General features: G+C 57.0%; 7 protein-coding genes across 7 annotated transcripts; 3 read left to right on the top strand and 4 right to left on the bottom strand.

Moving 5' to 3' along the window:
* Positions 1 to 69: 69 nt before the first annotated feature.
* On the top strand, positions 70 to 3,041 carry C8Q71DRAFT_904316 (Tcp11-domain-containing protein; the record flags this gene model as incomplete). Its single annotated transcript, XM_047928846.1, has 3 exons — positions 70 to 733; positions 789 to 1,420; positions 1,487 to 3,041. 3 exons carry the CDS (start codon positions 70 to 72, stop codon positions 2,630 to 2,632), a joined length of 2,442 nt encoding a protein of 813 aa, XP_047782850.1. The 3' UTR covers positions 2,633 to 3,041.
* Positions 3,042 to 4,608, top strand: C8Q71DRAFT_737601 (uncharacterized protein). Its single transcript, XM_047922603.1, has 4 exons — positions 3,042 to 3,553; positions 3,717 to 3,951; positions 4,023 to 4,533; positions 4,586 to 4,608. Exons 1-3 carry the CDS (start codon positions 3,438 to 3,440, stop codon positions 4,452 to 4,454), a joined length of 783 nt encoding a protein of 260 aa, XP_047782849.1. The 5' UTR covers positions 3,042 to 3,437; the 3' UTR covers positions 4,455 to 4,533; positions 4,586 to 4,608.
* A 46-nt stretch (positions 4,609 to 4,654) lies between these two features.
* On the bottom strand, positions 4,655 to 6,903 carry C8Q71DRAFT_337009 (uncharacterized protein). Its single transcript, XM_047917907.1, has one exon. It carries the CDS (start codon positions 6,482 to 6,484, stop codon positions 4,790 to 4,792), a length of 1,695 nt encoding a protein of 564 aa, XP_047782848.1. The 5' UTR covers positions 6,485 to 6,903; the 3' UTR covers positions 4,655 to 4,789.
* Positions 6,904 to 8,806: 1,903 nt separating this feature from the next.
* Positions 8,807 to 10,321, top strand: C8Q71DRAFT_853925 (Clavaminate synthase-like protein; the record flags this gene model as incomplete). The annotated part of the gene is made up of 9 exons (XM_047926993.1): positions 8,807 to 8,992; positions 9,051 to 9,126; positions 9,181 to 9,374; positions 9,437 to 9,754; positions 9,813 to 9,870; positions 9,925 to 10,025; positions 10,080 to 10,091; positions 10,144 to 10,218; positions 10,274 to 10,321. The coding sequence occupies 9 exons, from the start codon at positions 8,807 to 8,809 to the stop codon at positions 10,319 to 10,321; spliced, it is 1,068 nt and encodes a 355-aa protein (XP_047782847.1).
* A 556-nt stretch (positions 10,322 to 10,877) lies between these two features.
* On the bottom strand, positions 10,878 to 12,227 carry C8Q71DRAFT_737579 (uncharacterized protein). Its single transcript, XM_047922602.1, has 3 exons — positions 11,066 to 12,227; positions 10,958 to 11,006; positions 10,878 to 10,900 (listed from the first exon to the last, which is right to left on the bottom strand). Exon 1 carries the CDS (start codon positions 11,957 to 11,959, stop codon positions 11,240 to 11,242), a length of 720 nt encoding a protein of 239 aa, XP_047782846.1. The 5' UTR covers positions 11,960 to 12,227; the 3' UTR covers positions 10,878 to 10,900; positions 10,958 to 11,006; positions 11,066 to 11,239.
* C8Q71DRAFT_904312 (uncharacterized protein) lies at positions 12,068 to 13,031 on the bottom strand (the record flags this gene model as incomplete). The annotated part of the gene is made up of 2 exons (XM_047928845.1): positions 12,860 to 13,031; positions 12,068 to 12,789 (listed from the first exon to the last, which is right to left on the bottom strand). The coding sequence occupies exon 2, from the start codon at positions 12,752 to 12,754 to the stop codon at positions 12,068 to 12,070; it is 687 nt and encodes a 228-aa protein (XP_047782845.1). The 5' UTR covers positions 12,755 to 12,789; positions 12,860 to 13,031.
* Positions 13,032 to 13,361: 330 nt separating this feature from the next.
* C8Q71DRAFT_737575 (uncharacterized protein) lies at positions 13,362 to 14,489 on the bottom strand. Its single transcript, XM_047922601.1, has one exon. The coding sequence runs from the start codon at positions 14,459 to 14,461 to the stop codon at positions 13,472 to 13,474; it is 990 nt and encodes a 329-aa protein (XP_047782844.1). The 5' UTR covers positions 14,462 to 14,489; the 3' UTR covers positions 13,362 to 13,471.
* Positions 14,490 to 17,159: the final 2,670 nt, after the last annotated feature.

The following is a 17,159-nucleotide window of genomic DNA, read 5'->3' as shown; positions in this document are numbered from 1 at the left end:
TTCCTTCTCCCCTAAATATGCCCTCCATCTTCCCCGGCCTCTGATCCTCCTCCCGCCCCCAACCATCCCATGGACGACCTTGCCCATGACTTCCACCCCCTGAACCGCAAGCGCAAGGCCGACCAAGACGACTGCCCGTCCTCCCACTGCCAGCCCCAGGATGGCCCGCCCTCCGTCGAGGCCGCCGCCCCCTGCGACTCCATGCTCGTCGACCCTGCCGCCACCCCGCGCTGTCCAGCCAACAGCCCGGATCGCTCGTCGACTGCATCCTGGCTCCTAGCAGCCGACACCGACGTCGGCATCGTCCCTGCCTGGCAACAGCCACTGCCCTCACCACCGCCCGCCCACCCCTTTGTCGCCGAGAGTCAGAAGGAGGGCCCCTCCAAACCTAAGCGGCCACGCATCGAGATACCCCAGGCCCCCTCCTCCCCGCGGCGTGCGCGCAGGAGGTTCTACAGTCCCGCCCTCTCTTCACCAGCACGTAAGTTGATCCGCCGTTCACGTACGCACGACACCCGCGACACGGGCATAGTATCTGCCACCGAGCCCGGCCCCAGCAGGGGCTCTCTCCTTCGAATATGCACGCTGCCCACCACGCCCCGTCCGTCCTCCTCTGTACCAGTCTCGCCTATAGAGACATTTTCTCCGCATATACCCTCCCACCAGCCACCTATCAACCGAGAGACACTCAAAGAACTAGATCTGGAAGCCATTCTCCGCAATCCTCAGCTACGTACGTTGCTTGCTACTGTACACATCCGCTTCCCCCCATCTCACACGCTTGCTAGGTCACGACCTGCTCTTCGACTCGGGCCTGCAGTTCCGCCCGACGTCCAGCCGGCGAAAACGCGACATGGCGGAGAACTACTGGATTGCGATCGTGCGCGAGCTCGAGTGTGGCTGTACCTGCTTCACCGTCGACGCCCACGGACGACCATGCGAGCGTATGTGCATCTGCAGCTCGCTGCCCCTCCCGACCGGCCGCCCTATCTGTGCGTTCGCGAATGACAACCGCTGCACCGTCCGCACGCCTTCGCGCATCCGCCCGCTGCTGCTCGAGCTCCTCGAGGTGCTCGTGTCGATCATCCAGCCGGTCATGTCCAAGACGACCGGCCTGTGTGTGCAGCCGACCGCGCTGCATCCACAGTACCAGCAGAACGTAGCACATGTGGCTCTCCTCCGGAGCGTGCTGGACGCAGACCTGATCCAGCAGGAGATAGACCACGGCTTGTTTGACCCCTCGGGTGTCTTCCAGACGATCGGCGATATCATACGGTGCCACTGCGCGCCCATGCGCGACGGTGCCGTCGACCAGATGGTTGCCCTCGCGAAATCGTGTGCCCCGGGCGGAGGGGGGAGCAAGGTTGAGGCCGTACGCGCGATCCGGCTGTGCTTCGAGATCATGGAGCTCATGAAGCTGGTCAGTGTGTCCTGTATCATTCCGATATGCCATGTGGTATTCATTTTCGTACCCGTGCTGTGCTAGGACGTTGCGAACCACCAGTTGCAGACGCTGCGGCCCTATCTCGTGCAGAGTGCTGCGCAGTATGAGCTCAAGACGTTCCACGAGAGCAAGGAAAGCGGCCGGCTCTGCATGGACGTCACGCGCGAGTGGCTTCGTGTCGCACATCGCGACCTCTCCGCCCGCCAGGACTCCTTCACTCTCAATACCCTCCCCTCCTCGCATTTCACAAAACTGCCGCGCCGGACGCAGATCGACATCGCCGTGACCGCAGGGCTCGTCGACCTCGTCTTCAACCCGCCGCCGCGCGGCTCCAGCTCCCAGCCGCCGTACCTCTCGCCACGCCCGACCGCGCCCGGCTCGCCCGCACGATACCCCGAGACGCTGTATCTCGACCAGGCGCGCGTCTCGAGCTACGCGAAGGACGCGGCGGATTTCGCGGCTTTGTACATGCTCCTGCTGCTCTATCGCCAGCTCGTGTTGTCCGGCCAGCAGCAGGGCCACGTGCGCCTCGCCCTCGACGATCTGCTCAGGCTCAAGAAGGAGATCTGGGAGGTTGGGCCCACGCACCTCGGGCTCTGCTTCCGCCCGCCCAAGGATACGGGCGCGCGGGGGGAAGCAGAGACGAAGCGTTGGAAGACGGAGATGGAAGATGTCGTCCTGCAGGTGACGAGACGCGCCGGTGAGGTTCGCTGTAGTCCACCTAATTCGGCTGCCTCTGCGTCGACATCATCGCAGCCGGCGGCGTCTCCGAGCGTAGCGAAGTCCTCCACCCCCGATGCACAGTTGACGAAGCTCGCGACGAGCTGGGCCGAGTCGAATCTGCGCGCTGACTCCTCGTTGAGCACGCTGATGCGCCGGCGCGTGCGTGACGCCGTGTTCCGCATAGCACTCCCGATCGTCGTGCCATCGCTGAAGCGGAGCGAACCGCACGCCGAGTCCGAGACGTCGAGCGGGCTCGAGCCGCTCATGCCCGAGGTCCAACACCTCGGCGAGCGCATCGCAAAATTGGCGGGCATCCACCTCAATGTGTACGGTGCGCTGTACGCACAACCGGGCTTCCTCGCAGAGTCCGCGGGCGCAATCGCCGCCAGCACAAATACCACTACCACTACTTCCACCACGAGTTTTCCTGCAGCTATCTCCACCGTGGCCCCTGCCACGACCTGAACCACCACGACGGTTACCGCGGACTAGGCTCCTAGCTTCCTTGTCGAGTACCCTTCCATTTTTCGCTGCGTCTGCGTTGCGGCGGGCGTGTGGCCCCGGCTCTTGCCTGCCTCTCGCCCCTGCCGCCCTGCAGTCCGCCTCGATCGCCTCGTGCGGGCGTGTTGGCCGCCACCACAGACCGTGGCACCCTCCGCACCCTCCTTCTTTACCCGTTACCCATTACCCGTGCATTATCCCATCTGTTTCTGGCTTGTCCTCCCTCTTACTCCTCTCCTACTCCCTCTCCTCGCTCTGCTCTCGCACTAGTGTTAATGATCCTGTTGACGACGACATGTAATTACTCTTACAAGCAGGAAATAATGCCGAAGAAGTTCACAACGTCTTTTACAAATTGCTCGCGCGCGCGGTCTGGCTCGTGCATGCGCATTCATTGAGGGCTTCTTGGCTATCTATATGAACGACGTACGAACGTAAGCGTGCGGGCGTGGAGGTGTACATTGAGTACGCCAAGCTTCTGCCCGCGTTTAGGCAATATGAAAGGCGCGGGTGGGCGGATCGCCGAGCAGAGGCAAAGGGCAGAGTAATGTACCTGACATGGCCGTTGCGACCGTGTGCGCCATGTCCTTCCGCTCAGCCCATGAACACGCCGTTGGGCAGTCGCCCACCTCGCACAGGTAAGCTGGATCTGTTCTGCTGCTTGTCACAGGCGAGCCGGAAGTTGCCTTATCGGGGAGGGCGATGACGGGTGGAAGCGGCGGGCGTGACGGTCGCCATCTGCTGTTCCGCATGCCTGTGATCGTCCACCATGTCCAGCTCCTCCTCGCCCACGACCGCGTCGACCGCGTCCTCGGCCAGCGCGAGCGCAACCTCCTCCGGCACCAGCAGCGGCGGGGGGTCGTCTGAGCCGTCCTCGCTCTATTTGTGGGTGTCACATCACTCCATCTGTCACTAACACCTACTCACACACCCACTCCCGCTGCTGACCTTCTCATCGTGCATGTCCGCCGTATCTGCGACCTTGGTATCCCGCTGCGGCCGCGCACGCCATGACCTCGTCGGGCGACTCCAACCTTTCGTCTACCAGATTCACTTTCCTCGCGACCCTCTTCCTGCTGCTCTTCGTCTCGGCCGCGATCGTCCTCCGCTCATTCATCCTCCGTCGGCGCTTCCGGAGGCGAATAGAGGAGGCCCTCGCCGCAGGCGTGCCCTTGACACCGCCCTGGGGCGGGCCGCCTGAGTTATTCAGGATCCTCCAGAGACCGAAGTTGTGGGATCTCTTCCTCAGGCCTGCGTCCAAGGACGGATGGAAGGACACACTGGTAAGCAATGCACTGCCCTCATGCCGATTTGGGTATTGCGCCGAGTTCGCTGACCGTGTACTGTCTTGCAGCCAATAGCAGCGACAGTCGTTGCGTCCAAGCCTAGCCATTCTGGCGGCAGTGCGCTCTCTCCGCATGAGGGAAGCCCAGATGCCTCAACGTCCCGTTTCGCCCTTCTTCGGCGTCCGTTCGCACGCCGGCGCGCGACCTCGACGTCGCCTACTGCCTCACCAAACTTGTCCAATCCCCAGCCGACGGACACATCCGCGGGAGACGTGCTTCCGCGTGCAGAAGTGGTGCAGGTCGCTGTCATGGTCATGATGCCCAATCCACATCGACCGGTGCTCCGTCGGAACTCTCTGTCTATCTCGCTGAAGGGCAAGGATAAGAGTCTGTCAGGGGATTGGGATGAGGAGGAAGAGGAAGAGGGCATCCCCGACGTTGTGCTCGGTCTAATGCAGGTGCCGCACAAAGCCATGATTACTGGTTCCCCCGAGTTATGATGTGCATCTCGACTTCCATTCGAGTCTATCCTTTGCGTTTCCTGTAGTCTGTGATACGTGGACATTGTTGTATACTGGAGTACGCACCCTACATTATGTACTATATCACATAGTTAACAGGACATTATTAGAAGTGTAGGGCCGGAACGCATGCACAGCTATGGCGCAGCAAATTGTAAGTTCAGCGCGGCAAATGGTCGACCAGCATTAGGCAACTCCACCTCTACGCGATGTGTTTGTCTTCATGATTCGGTCTTGCCTCCTGCAGCTAGAGGCTAAGCATGAAGACTGTCTGAGAGCTGGCCATTGGGCGGCCCCCACCAGCTGCCCACCGTTTATTGCATGTCTTCCCATTCGTCCTCATCCTGGTCGTTCTCGACTTCCTCGCCCTCCGCAACGATCTCGAGGATGTCCTCCTCGTCCGACCCCTCAAAGTAGTCAAACTCGTCCACATTGTCCTTGATCCACTGCTCGTCCTCCTCCTCGAGCTCGTCCATCTGGTTCATGAACACCGTCTTGACCGGCCTGTTCATCGCCTTGCGCGCCTCGATCAGCTTGCGCACGTCCTTGCCCGAAAGCCCCGACGTCGTGAGCGTCTCGAGCCTCGGCAGGAGCGGGTCCTTGCCCGAACCCGCGACGCTCTCCCACTGCGCAACGAGCACGTCGAACCACTTATCCGAGACGAAGCCGAAGTTTAGATTGAGCTGGACCAGGTTTGTCAGCGCAGCGTACATGTCCACGATCACCGTGCCTTCCTGGCACTGCACGCCCGCGACCTTGAGCGCTTGCAGCCCGCTGAGTACGGACTTCCCAGTGGTGGACGATGGCCGCGTGAGTGTCTGCAGGAGAGGCGTCCCGTCGTCTTCTTCGAGGTCGATGGCGAGCGACTTGAGATTGGGGAGCACGAGGCGCTCGACGAGGTTTTTTGCGTATTCCGGCTCGAGGAAGGCGATGACAAGGTTCTTGAGCGAGGGCAGGGATATTGTCGTATCTGGCTGGGGCTCGGAGGAGTCGGTCTGCATCGCGTTAGGGTCCATCATGCTTTCGAGCCACTCAGCCGGACCACCAGTAGGCCCGGACTGGCATATTGTGAGGGTCCCCATCTCGGGCGAGTCGCGCAGGATCCGCGCGACATCCTTGAACGGTGGTCGGACGTCCTTCGCGTGGTACGCGAGCTCGAGCTCAGTCAGCCCGCTGAGGAACGTAGATGCGGCCCAGTCGAGGTGGACGCCCCAGAGCGCGACGTGCGTGAGCCTGGGCGCGTTGCCGTTGAACAGGACGAAGTTCTGCTCTTTGAACTTGGCGGGCGCGAACATCTCCTCACCTTCCTCGTCTTCCTCATAATGGTAGAGCTCCAGCACCTCGAGCATTGGTGCGCTGGGGCACGCCGCCATCTGGGTGAGCGCGGAGTGCATGAGGACGTAATCCGAGACCATGAGCTCGAGCAAACGCCAGTGCCAGACGTGCGGGATGATGAGCTTCAGTATCGCCTCGAGCTCGTCTGAGCAGACCATCAGCTCTGCCAGTGCTGGGACGGGGTTGTTGGGGTCGGTCTCGTCATCCGAGTCTTCGTCTTTCGTGACGTCGATAGTGAGGTCCAATGGCGAACCCTTGGATCGCTCGAGGTAGACCGCGGACTTTGTGTACGGCGGGCCCTCTGAGAAGTTGAGTGAGCTCCAGAGAGCCGGCGTGTTGATTGCGACGTCGCGCCAGAGCTTGCAGACGTGTGAGCCGGTCACCTCGAAAGACGGCTTCTCGTCCTCGTCCTCGCCATCCTTGTCCTCCTCGTCTTCATCATCACTCTTGTCCTCGTCATCACTGTCATAATCCTCGTCCTCGTCCTCGTCCTCGCTGGTCGGATCATCCATTTCTGCGCCCATGAGGAATATCTGGGAGAGCAGCTCGGTTGGAAGGTCGTTGATCAGGCAGCGGCCATCCTGGGGTGGTAAGTACGGGTTGTCGCGGAGAGTACTGGGCGTTGGAACGAACGACAGCGACGCCCCTCCCTTGACCTCCTGATTTTGTGACATGACTGGGGAACGTGTGCGAGCGGCGTATCCGGACCTTTAGTTATGGTGTTTGCGATAAGCCCTAGTAGTGACGTTAGTAAGCAGAGATGAACAAGAGGCGAAAAAAAGTGCCTGACCCGTAGACTGGCCGTTTCACGGAAGGGCGTGAGTGTCGCTCTTCGCGCCCGCGAGAGGATCGTGGCGGTGGCGGAGGCAAAGAGAGAAATACTCGCGTCGATCAAGATTGCGATCTGCAATCTCGAGCACATCTGGCATTGGCAACCGCTGCACTGGCAAATATTCTCAGTCATGCCGCATGCCATTCAAGAGTAGACAGGGAGGTAAACTGTGCTCTGCTAGGTTTCATGCGAATGTATGTTGGGTTTTATGCTGGTCGGACCTCGCACGATTCGCAGTGCGACAGCGTCACGATCATGTGATCGTGACATTCCGTGTCGCTGGCGGCGCGTCGTTCATCGCCAGCCAAGAGCTGCCTCTGCCGTGTCACTCATGTACTCACCTAGAGGCTGCTTTCACTGATATACACGCGTGTGTCCTTACTTCAAATGAGGTATGTCGATAGTACTCACAGCAAAACATATGCAAGATGACTGATCACTGTCACTACACAACCTTGAGACAGCTGCAGGATTGAGCAGCTCTCCCATAAGGTATCTGAGTGTGGTGCCTCTGCGTGGGCGATGTGTGGCTCCGAGGATTGGCCTGGTCGTCTTCCAACACGTCACCACCTAACTTACTACGTAGATGAAGAAGTTGTGAGTGGGTCCCGTTCTTCTGAGATCTTCGTGCTAACGTCGTCGAGAGGCTAGGACACGTCGGCATACCCTCTCCTGTGATGATCACCGCCCACGTCACTGCAGCAAGCTCAGGTCGGCGAGCCACTCTGAAAGCAAGCATGTTTGGTTTTATCGATCTTTTACCGTGCCCTAGTACGTGCGTACTCGTTACAATGGACCGTTATGCGCTATGGGTGCACGGTATCAGGCAAGTTGGCGTTTGATTCTGTTGTATGTCTGTTGACCTGCATAGACGACGGAGCAGTCCACTTACGGACGCTACCTACGCAGTCCACCATGGACTCCCGAGATGATACATAGATAGCTCGGTCGTCTGGGTGTGTTCTTTCCCTTTCATGGTGACAAGGCTAACCTTTCCGATCATTTGTTCTTCTACCGAAGGTATGAAGATGCTCGCGCAGCACTCAGCATCTCGTAGGAATTCGCGGCGTACAGAACGGTCATGGGTGGCGTTACGTCCTGACTTACTCGCTGCAGTCAGGCTACCATCCGTCAGGTCAAGAGAAGACGACTTAGAAGATATATGACGAGAAGGCTCCAACAAAGCTCCGTGCGCAAGTTCTGGATGTAAAGGAAAATGTCCGGCCGGTTGCGCAGAAGGTCCGATACCTTATATTTGTATTTGTAAGTAAGTTCAAGGAAGCCTGTCTGGAGTTCTATAGGGTACGTCACGGCTTAGCTCCGTTGGCACCTGGCCATGAGTTGATTCTGGGCTACTACAGGCTAGCTGAGAATTCGACCTCACCGTCTTGCGCTCTGTGACCCTGGTACTTCGTGTTAGAGCCCCAGGACGACTAGGAGAACATGGACGCCGCAGTGGCCCGCGCTCGTGTGCTGTCCGAAGTACGTGCGGCGGTGCGTAATCGCAACGAATACTGAATGCATGTTTTTTGATGAGCGAGCGGTTCTGTCGAGTACATCGGGCCCAAGGAAACGGAGAAGATAGGTGTGCACTCCCATCTTCGGAGCATAATTCTTGACCCAAAATGCAACTAACGGACTCGGGGTTAGCGACTGCAGGACGTAGACAGGTTACGGTCAGTCAGCGTATCTTCGTCCCATCTCGGTGACCACCCTCTTGAACTCCGTTGACCCCCTTCTAAACCTTGATTTGGAAGGGGGTTGGACCCCCCCTTCCAGGTTGAACTAGCAAACACATACCGTCGGTGTCTGTATTGTCACCCTCTCATTGGCTCACACAACCATTCCATCTCATTCGGCTTCCTCCGACGTGGAGTATTGTCCGGATATCGCACTGTACAACGCGAAGCCATGGTTGAGGACCCATCGTTTCCTAAGTTGGCGCGCAACGCCCGCTGTCTACTCTAGTGTCCTGTGACGCCCGGGCCCAAAGCCGGCGAATCAGTGGGTCATCAATTCGTCACCCCGAAACCACTTCTCTTGACGCTGTCTAGCACCCGAGGGCCCGCGGGCAATGTGAAACAGTGCCTCAATGGATGATCATGACATATAAACTCCACCTACGGTGCAGCGCTCAGTCTCACTCCTTTTCTCAATGTTCGACATGTCGCAGGCCATCAAGCTCGGGGATGTCAGCGACATCCCCATTGTCAACTTCGCACCGTTCCTGGACGGTTCAAACAAGCAAGCCGTAGCTGATGCAATGATACAATCCTTCAAGAATACTGGCTTCGTCTACTTGGTCAACCACAGTCTACCCAAGGATAAGGTCAATGAGATGTTTGCCTGGGTGCGTTGCGTGTCAATGGTGTATGCACGCCTGATGGAGTTTGAGCGGCGTGTCACAGTCTAAGAAGTTCTTCGCCTTACCGATACAGACAAAGATGCTCGCCCCGCATCCTTCGTCGGGAATGTACCCACGCGGTATGTACAAAAAGGATTTCGATCACTGTGCGTGGAGAGCTAAATAAAGACCAGGCTATTCGCCACCCGGAAAAGAGAAAGCATCGCAGCATGTTTACGACGCGAACGAGCTGGAGAAGCTTCGCGTACAGGCCCCAGATGTCAAGGAGAGCTTCGAGGTGGGTCGCGAGGACGACCCAATGGCGAACATCTGGTTGCCAGACGGCGTGCTGCCTGGCTTCAAGGAGGCATCACTCGATTTCTTTTGGGTATGCTGTCTCACTTGACGATGTCATTGCAGAGCTATGTACTGACTCAGGATCATCCGGAGGCTTGTCGAGAAGTGCAATTGACCATCCTACGTGCCCTCTCTTTGGGACTTCACCTTGACGAGGATTACCTGGAGAAGTGTCACACGGTGGCTGAGAATCAGCTACGACTCCTCCATTATCCAAGGTACATCACCGTTGAGAAAGCTAGCGAGATGCGTTTCCTCACATCGGCGAGCAGTGTTCCGATCGAACAAATCGAGAGACACGAAGTAGAGAGAATCGGTGCGCACTCTGACTTCGGTAGCATAACGCTCTTGCTTCAAGACGACGCTGGCGGGCTCGAGATCGAGGATCATTACAACCCTGGCACGTTCATTGTCGGTCTATCTCTTTGCGTGGCGCATCGCTTGGCTGTGATGCTGATGATACGTGCAGGCTGCAACGCCCGTCGAGGGTGCGATCATCGTCAATGCGGGAGACTTCCTGATGCGATGTAACTTCTGAACCTGGCTGCTAGATTGTTGCTGGTCCTCATGTGTTTCTATAGGGTCAAACGACATGATCAAAAGCACGATACATCGCGTAAGGGCTCCTCCAAACAAAAGGGCAGCCGACGGCATGGCCCCGGAGCGGTACTCCATACCATATGTACGTCGCAACTCTTCTCTTCAGATCTCGTTCTGACAGGTGTCGTGACGCCAGTTCTGCTCTGCGGTATGCAAAACACAAGTCGTGTTCAATGACCCACTAACGGCTATTTTCTAAGGATTTCACGCGTGTCGTGGATTGTCTGCCTGGGACCTATTCTGACGATAAGCCCAAGAAGTACGAGCCTATCTCAGTGAGTGTCCTGTTGATACGATCGCAATACGCATACCGACATGAAGGTTGGGTAGGCGTATCAGTACGTGATGACTCGACTCAATGCGCTGTATGCCTCATAAGTCGGTGTGGTAGTTGTCTATTCGGAATTCAGCTGTATCATATTCCAAATGTATCGGCATTCTACATCATGATGCTGTCTCCGAGCACGAGTACCACGATACCATTCAATCATGGCCCACGCAATGAACCGCTACATCGAGGGGCGAGTAGCTTCAATCGTGTATCATATGCTTTCTGCGGATGGAGTGTCCCGCTGTTGACTAGTCATAGTCATCGTCCCCTCCTCCCTAATACCGCCAACGGTGGAACTGTGATCCAAAATGGTATCCCAATCGACTCCCATGTTCGTCGGTGTCCTCCTCAGTATCGGAGATGCTCCGTTCCATCTCCAGCTCTCCATAGTACCGGAACTCGCCTACGTTGTTGTCGATCCACAGCTCGTCCTCCTCGACTCTACGCGATCCTCCGATCGTGGATCGTGTCCGACCTTAGTTCGAGGGGCCGTACACAACAGTGTACTAGTGACATACCACTCGTGCGTGAGGATCCATCGCGGTGGCATTGACGATATGCTTATTATGCTACGCACCAGGTAGTCCACTAGTACTGATCTGGAACAGACTGCAGTGAGCAGTGTGGTGAGACCCGGGACTGTGAAGCTGCCGGCGGTTGGCTGACGGCGGAAGCAACGAAAGATTGAAACTTAGATCAAGATCATCCGACTCGACTTATAGGATGCATTTGGCAAGTGCTGCATTCTGTGCCAGACTCGGCGAGTACTCGAGTACTCATGATAGCTTTAGTAAGTACTTAGGAGTCGGTAGGGGATCGGCGGCCTCCCCAGTATCCCTCCTGTGGCCTGTCGCAAGATGATCACGCCAACGAGTCTATTACAACAGATCATTGTCCAGGGCTTTGTTGACCGTTCATCATGCATCATCATGCACTCCCATCGACATTCCTATCTGAGTCTGTCACTAATTTACAAAAGTGAAATGATCCTCCGCCCACATCATGATGCTATCGAAGTACTCGAATGTGTCTACATTGTGCTTGATCCATGATTTGTCCTCCTGTGCAAGGTCATTCTCCTCATACACATACACCTGTCTGACCGGTCTCCGAGTAGCGGCCCGTACCTCGATGAGGTGGCGCATATCCTTCCCAGATAAGCCGATCAATTTCAATGCTTGTAGCTGAGGCAGGAGCGGTTCTTCGTTCGCGTTTGCAATGCTCTCCCATTGCGTCGTCAGGACGTCGTACCACCCCCTCGACAACACCATTCCCCTGGTCTCGAAATCTAGGCTCAACGTCTGCAGATTTGTAAGTGTAGCGTACACGCCTGCCACCGTTGCACGGTCATTGCAACACACGCCTGCAATCCTGAGAGACTGCAGGCCACTCAGGACGGACCTGCCCGTTGCGGGCGACGGCCGCAACAGGTCTTGCACGACCTCTTCGCCGTGAGTGGGACTCTCTTGATACACTATGCAGAGTGTAAGGCGAGTGAGATTAGGGAATGCGAAGCACTCGAAAAAGTTCACTGGAGGGTCGTTGGTCTCGATGGTGAGCCGTCGGAGAGATGGCAGACAGAGGATAGTGTCGTTTCCCCCCCGCCAGGATGTCTGGGACTCGATGCTGACCGGCCCTATTTGATTCAGTGACAATGACTCGAGCCCCGGCGATTCGCGCAGCATGCGCGAAAAGTCCTCGAACGATTGACTAGAGATGCTGCTCTGCTGTGCAAAGTCCACCTCGACGAGGCCGCTCAGGAGGAGGGATGCGGCCCAATGAAGGTGGACGCTCTATAACGTGATCCGCGCGAGCTTCGGTGCGTTGCCACTGAACAGGTCTCCAGCAAAGGTGTAGAATACCGGCATGTCCTCGTCGTCCTCGTCCTCGTCCTCCCCGCCACCGCAGACATAATGTAGCCGTAAGACCTCGAGCATGGGCGCGCCAGAGCAGAGGCCCATACGGTTGAACGCATAGTCCATCTGATCATACTGCGATGCTTGGAACCAGAGTGAACGCCAGTGAAAGACGTGAGGGATGATCAAGTCGAGTATCGCGGCGAGTGGGGATGTCCTTCGGCGCAGGTGGATGTGGATATCTAAAGGCGCACACTTCGACCGCTCGAGGTAGATTGTGGTCTGGGTGAACGGCAGACCTTCGAAGAAGCAAATCTCGCTCCAGAGAGCGGGTGTGTTGATCGCGACGTCGCGCCAGAGCTTGCAGACATGGGAGGTGGTCACTTCAAACGGTAGCTTGGCCTCGCCGTTGTTATGTTCCGGGATAACACAGCCGTGGTGACGGATCATGTGGCGCTCTTCCCCACACATAAAAATCTGGACAAGTAGTTCCGTGGGGATATCGTCAATCAGACGGCGGCCATTTCGAGGTGGGACGTAGGGATCATGGGCGAATGGAGCGCTTGGACTCGATTGAAAGTGTGTCGACGACGTCGCTGTCTGTTCGCCTTTCGGTTCGGACATGGTTACTGATTCTGGTCCAGGGAGTCCTACGATCGCTGCGAGTCGTGCGTACGACGTGAGCACAACTCGGACAGAGGACACCACGAGTCGGACGGTATTATGCACCTTCGTTATGAAATATGAATTGATCTCTCACGTCGCGACGATAAGGACGCGCCTCAACACCTCACTTCGCGCAGTGAGTATCTAGTGCACTGGCAGAGTTGCTACAGTTTTGGGCAATACTTGGCGGTTCGGAGGGTGGTGGCGGGTGGGAAGCGGAAACATTGACAAAAACGTTAACAAGAAGCAGATGCATCAACCCAGGGCCCGGGCCGCTCTGATCAGATCTTAGTTCCGAGTCGTATTCCCTATGCAGAGTACGCGCCACCATGCTTTATATTCGTGGCACTGGCAAACGGCAGATATGCATGAAGACAAGAGGGCCGGTAAGAAACCATCCATGCCAGTATGCGCATGACATCGGCCATGAATGAAGTGAATGACCAGAAGATGAAGAGCCAGCCTGGTGCTGGCACTCAGGCTCGGTGTGGCACATTGTGGCGAATACTAGTTATGGGTCTTGGTTCGCAATGCTTGTAGGACCAAGGCGCAACAGCGCTCCGAGTCAAGGACACACCACGCCATTGGTCAATTCCATCATAATACAGTCGCACTTTACATTCTACATAACTTGAGAGTAAAGTCCGAGTCGTTAGGCATTATTGTCATTCATTGTTACGGCGGTACCAAGGGCTGCGACCTCACGGCACGCATCAGCATATTGAAGTGTTCCAACTCATCAGTGGGCTCCTCGTCGCATTCGAAGTAATCCAGCTGATCCCCCAGATGGTCAATCTCGTACTGCAGGATGTATCCTCGCACGTAATAGACCTCCCGGATAGGAAAGTTGATGATCTTACGAAGTTTCAGCAGGGCCCGCAGCTTCTCCCCCGTGGGGCCGTGCGAGACGAGAAGGCGGAGGCGCGGGAGGTACGGCTGCAGGTGCGCCCAGGGGTGGTCCCGCACGTACTCCCACTGCTCCTTCAGTACGTCGAACCACTCCGGGCAGTTGTACGAGTCGGCCCAGTACTGGAGCGTAAACTCGGTGACGTTCGCGATCGCCACGTAGAACCGCTTCAGGACGTCCCAGTCCGGGCAATGCAGCTCGTTCTCCGTGTGGAACGTGCTGAGCAGCGGGAGCAGGTGGCGGCCGGCGTCGAGGAGCACGGACAGCAGCTCTGTGCGCTCCGGCTGGCCGGCGATGTCGTAGTCGAGGTTGAGCGAGTTGAGTTTGGGGAACTCGCAGTGTATGAAGAGCTTGTGGACGAGTTTAGGGTGCACGTTCTGGAGGTACAGTCTATGCACGGCAGGCAGGGAGGTCCTCCAAGTGGGCGTCCGGTCGTATGGCTCCGCGTCGAGCTCCTCGTGGTACTGGGTGCACAACGCGGGGAGGTCCCCCCACGTTTGCGAAACGGAAAGTACGGTGCAGTCTCCGTCGCCCGCAAGCTGTTTCCGGAATTCGCGCATGAAGGCGTTCTGTTGTTCGCAGATATCTACCGAGCCCGTGTGGACTAGTGCTCGCCCTTCGGCACGCGCTACTCCCTCCGAGTTCCGAGACTCGTCTTGCGGAAGGGCAGAGCGGCTGGACTCCACCGCCTCGCCGACGACCTCCATTTCATCTTCATCGTCTTCACCTTCCCCGTCGTCCTCATCGTCATCCTCCATCGCATCGTCGTCGTCGTCGTCGTCGTCGTCGTCGTCATCGTCGTAGTCTTGGTCTCGCAAGCTTGCGTGGTCGCATCCTTCGGACTCGATGTCTACCATCTGATTGCAGGACTTGCACGGCATCGGCCGTATCCTGTTCGTGCGAGGAGACTCGTACATGACTATGCCGAACACTTCCGCCGACATCTGTGCAACAAGCGGTTCCGTCTTGACGCGGGTTAGAGCGTGAGCATCCACCGGCAAGGGATAGGGCTGTAGTCGATACTTACTCGTGAGAAGTGGTGTGGTTGGAGAAACTATATACACGTTTTCGCCCGCGTTTGTGTGTTGAGAAGTCCTGCACAGCAGGAAGCTGGACAAAGGTCAGCAACGTACCGCAAGGCGGGACAAAGGATCGCGGGAAGCTCACCAGTATGATAGAGCAGGGATAGAGAATGAGTTAAAGGCTTGTTGTAGGCACAGCACTCGCACCTTGCTCTTATACGAGGCCTATACAAGAGACGTGGATGTGGAAGGACTGACGAAGGACAAAGAGCAGAGAAGGACAACACTTGCAGTGCTCTATTATACTCCCCGCGCCACTCATCACAACGTGCACGAGGGGGTGCCGATCCTCCGAGGCCTCCCTAGGCCTCATGTCTAAGAAGCATAGGTATTCTGCGAGCATATGATCCCGGCGGAATGATGCCACTGATATGAGGACAAAGACAAGGGACGCGTGCGGGTCGGTCAGTACATAGCACAACGATCGACATTCCTGGGCGCGTTATATGGGCGCCTATCGCGATGTCATGCAGAACGGTCACGTGCAGTGTAAGACGCGTCGGTGGCACCTTTCGAAGTCGCGTTGCAGGACACAATATGACACATTTTGTTTCTCAGTTGAGATACTGCAGACGCTGTTGGAACACGCGATTGTGGTGAGCTCGCAAGCTTGGCCGCGATAGTACCTGACTTAAATGGATAGGGGGAGGGGGTATATAACGTGTCGATTTACATGTACCTACCTCACGCGATTGCCCTTCAGGCATCGCCCTCGCCTGGGACACTCGCGCTCGCCGTATCGTATTTCGCTTGTTCTCACAGATGCGGACCACGGGGTTACTGTAACCAACGGAGATCAGCACTGCGCAACAAAGTTGCCTTATGCCTAGTAGCCTCAGCAGAAACTCATGGGATACAACTTATTGAGATAACTCGCCTTAGTCGTTAACTCCTGCCACAGACGGAGAGCTCGTACAGATGTCGAACTCGATCAGGAGAGCACGGTATCGTAGATAATAAGACTCCGAGGTTGTGCGACGTGTGCGTGTGCTCTCGACTTCCAACGCGGGCCGCCGCAAGGTCCGGAGAGCCCTTTTTCAGAGAATAGTAAGCTGAAGTATACTACAGCATACTCTGAGCTCGCAGTGATCAGTCAATGATGCAAATGCCACCGTTCAATGCACGAGACAGTTACGACTCTGATAGCATCTCCAAATGATTATAAGTGTCGCCTGTCAGAAGAATGGCCACCGTCTCTCCCACTACAGATCCCAGCCGGTACCGGGTGGAAAAATATACATCGTCCTTGTATATATGGCTCCTTGGCCCTGTCTGTGCAGAGTTTCAGAGTTTCAGGGGTTGCAGCGTACAGAACTTCACTGGATGCTCCACACCTTGCCACCGGTGATCAAGCGTACGAAGGCCCGGTCACTTTTCAGCACGACCGAGCAATGTACTGAACTGGTCAGCGGCGTAATGAGTGTCCGCCACAACTGAGGCTATGGCAAGGCCAGCCAAATCCGGTTGACCCATTGGCCAGTAGACCCACGAAGACGCAGGCGGTGATGATGGCAAATCTTAGATTGCACCCGTGTCTACTTTATCATAGATTGGAGAAGCCCGCACAGGAGTCAGTGGGACTTCCTGAAGAGCGCAGAGTGGCCCGGAACAATGCACTGGAGGGCTCCGGTACCGTGAAAGAGGCTTCTGCGGGGGGATCGTCGTTAGTCTTGGGTGGCGGCGCTGGCCTGCGCCCGTGACGTCCTCGGAACGTTCTGCACACTCGACAGAAACAGGCGAGAGGAGGACACGAACGGTAGCGCGACGCGCGTCAGTGCTCCTTCGCCTCACGTCCAGCTCCGATCAACGTCGTGAAAAGCGAGCAGGTCCCGCCCAGCCCAGCCACGGCTCGTCGCGCGCACTGTCCAGCAATGACGGATGTGTCGGTGGCGACCGTCAGCACTGTGATGGTCTCGGATCCGGATGGCATCGGGGGCATGCACATGCTCATGCTCATGCGCCGTCAGTACAGGCGTGGACAGCGATGATGCGAGTACGCCGGTGCCCTTGTTTGTTGACCGGTGGATTCGACGTAGGCCGAACGTACCTTTGAGCTAAGATACATTTTTTGATGTCACCCCCTGCGCGGGGAGGTCGGGAAACGAGGTGCGGCGGGGCGAGATCGGAGGGCGGCGTCACGCTGCGCCACGAAGGTCTTGACGTGCGTTGCGCCCCGAAGGGGAAAGACGGTTTCCGTGGCGGCGGCGGACTGCCCGAGATGGCCTGCGTGGGGCACTTCGCCTGAGCGTGCTGGAGCAGTGTGACAGCGAGTCTCGAGGCGAGTTGTGGATTTCTGTGGCGGAATACATACCGTACATGGCTTCATTGGACAGTACTGAGTGTCGTACACGGCCCGTACAGCGATGGCAGTTGC

The sequence above is a fragment of the Rhodofomes roseus genome (assembly GCF_022264815.1).
Source record: "Rhodofomes roseus strain CIRM-BRFM 1785 chromosome Unknown C8Q71scaffold_3, whole genome shotgun sequence".
NCBI lineage: Eukaryota > Fungi > Basidiomycota > Agaricomycetes > Polyporales > Fomitopsidaceae > Rhodofomes > Rhodofomes roseus.
This window is presented reverse-complemented; position numbering and strand designations above follow the sequence as displayed.

Excerpts from the sequence above, each read along its gene's own strand:
- C8Q71DRAFT_737601 (XM_047922603.1), top strand. The coding sequence starts at position 3,438 with ATGTCCAGCTCCTCCTCGCCCACGACCGCGTCGACCGCGTCCTCGGCC. Across the intron at positions 3,554-3,716 it reads GAGCCGTCCTCGCTCTATTT|ATTCACTTTCCTCGCGACCC; the intron begins GTGGGTGTCACA and ends TTCGTCTACCAG. Across the intron at positions 3,952-4,022 it reads ACGGATGGAAGGACACACTG|CCAATAGCAGCGACAGTCGT; the intron begins GTAAGCAATGCA and ends ACTGTCTTGCAG.
- C8Q71DRAFT_337009 (XM_047917907.1), bottom strand. The coding sequence starts at position 6,484 with ATGTCACAAAATCAGGAGGTCAAGGGAGGGGCGTCGCTGTCGTTCGTT.
- C8Q71DRAFT_737579 (XM_047922602.1), bottom strand. The coding sequence starts at position 11,959 with ATGCTGCGCGAATCGCCGGGGCTCGAGTCATTGTCACTGAATCAAATA.
- C8Q71DRAFT_737575 (XM_047922601.1), bottom strand. The coding sequence starts at position 14,461 with ATGGAGGATGACGATGAGGACGACGGGGAAGGTGAAGACGATGAAGAT.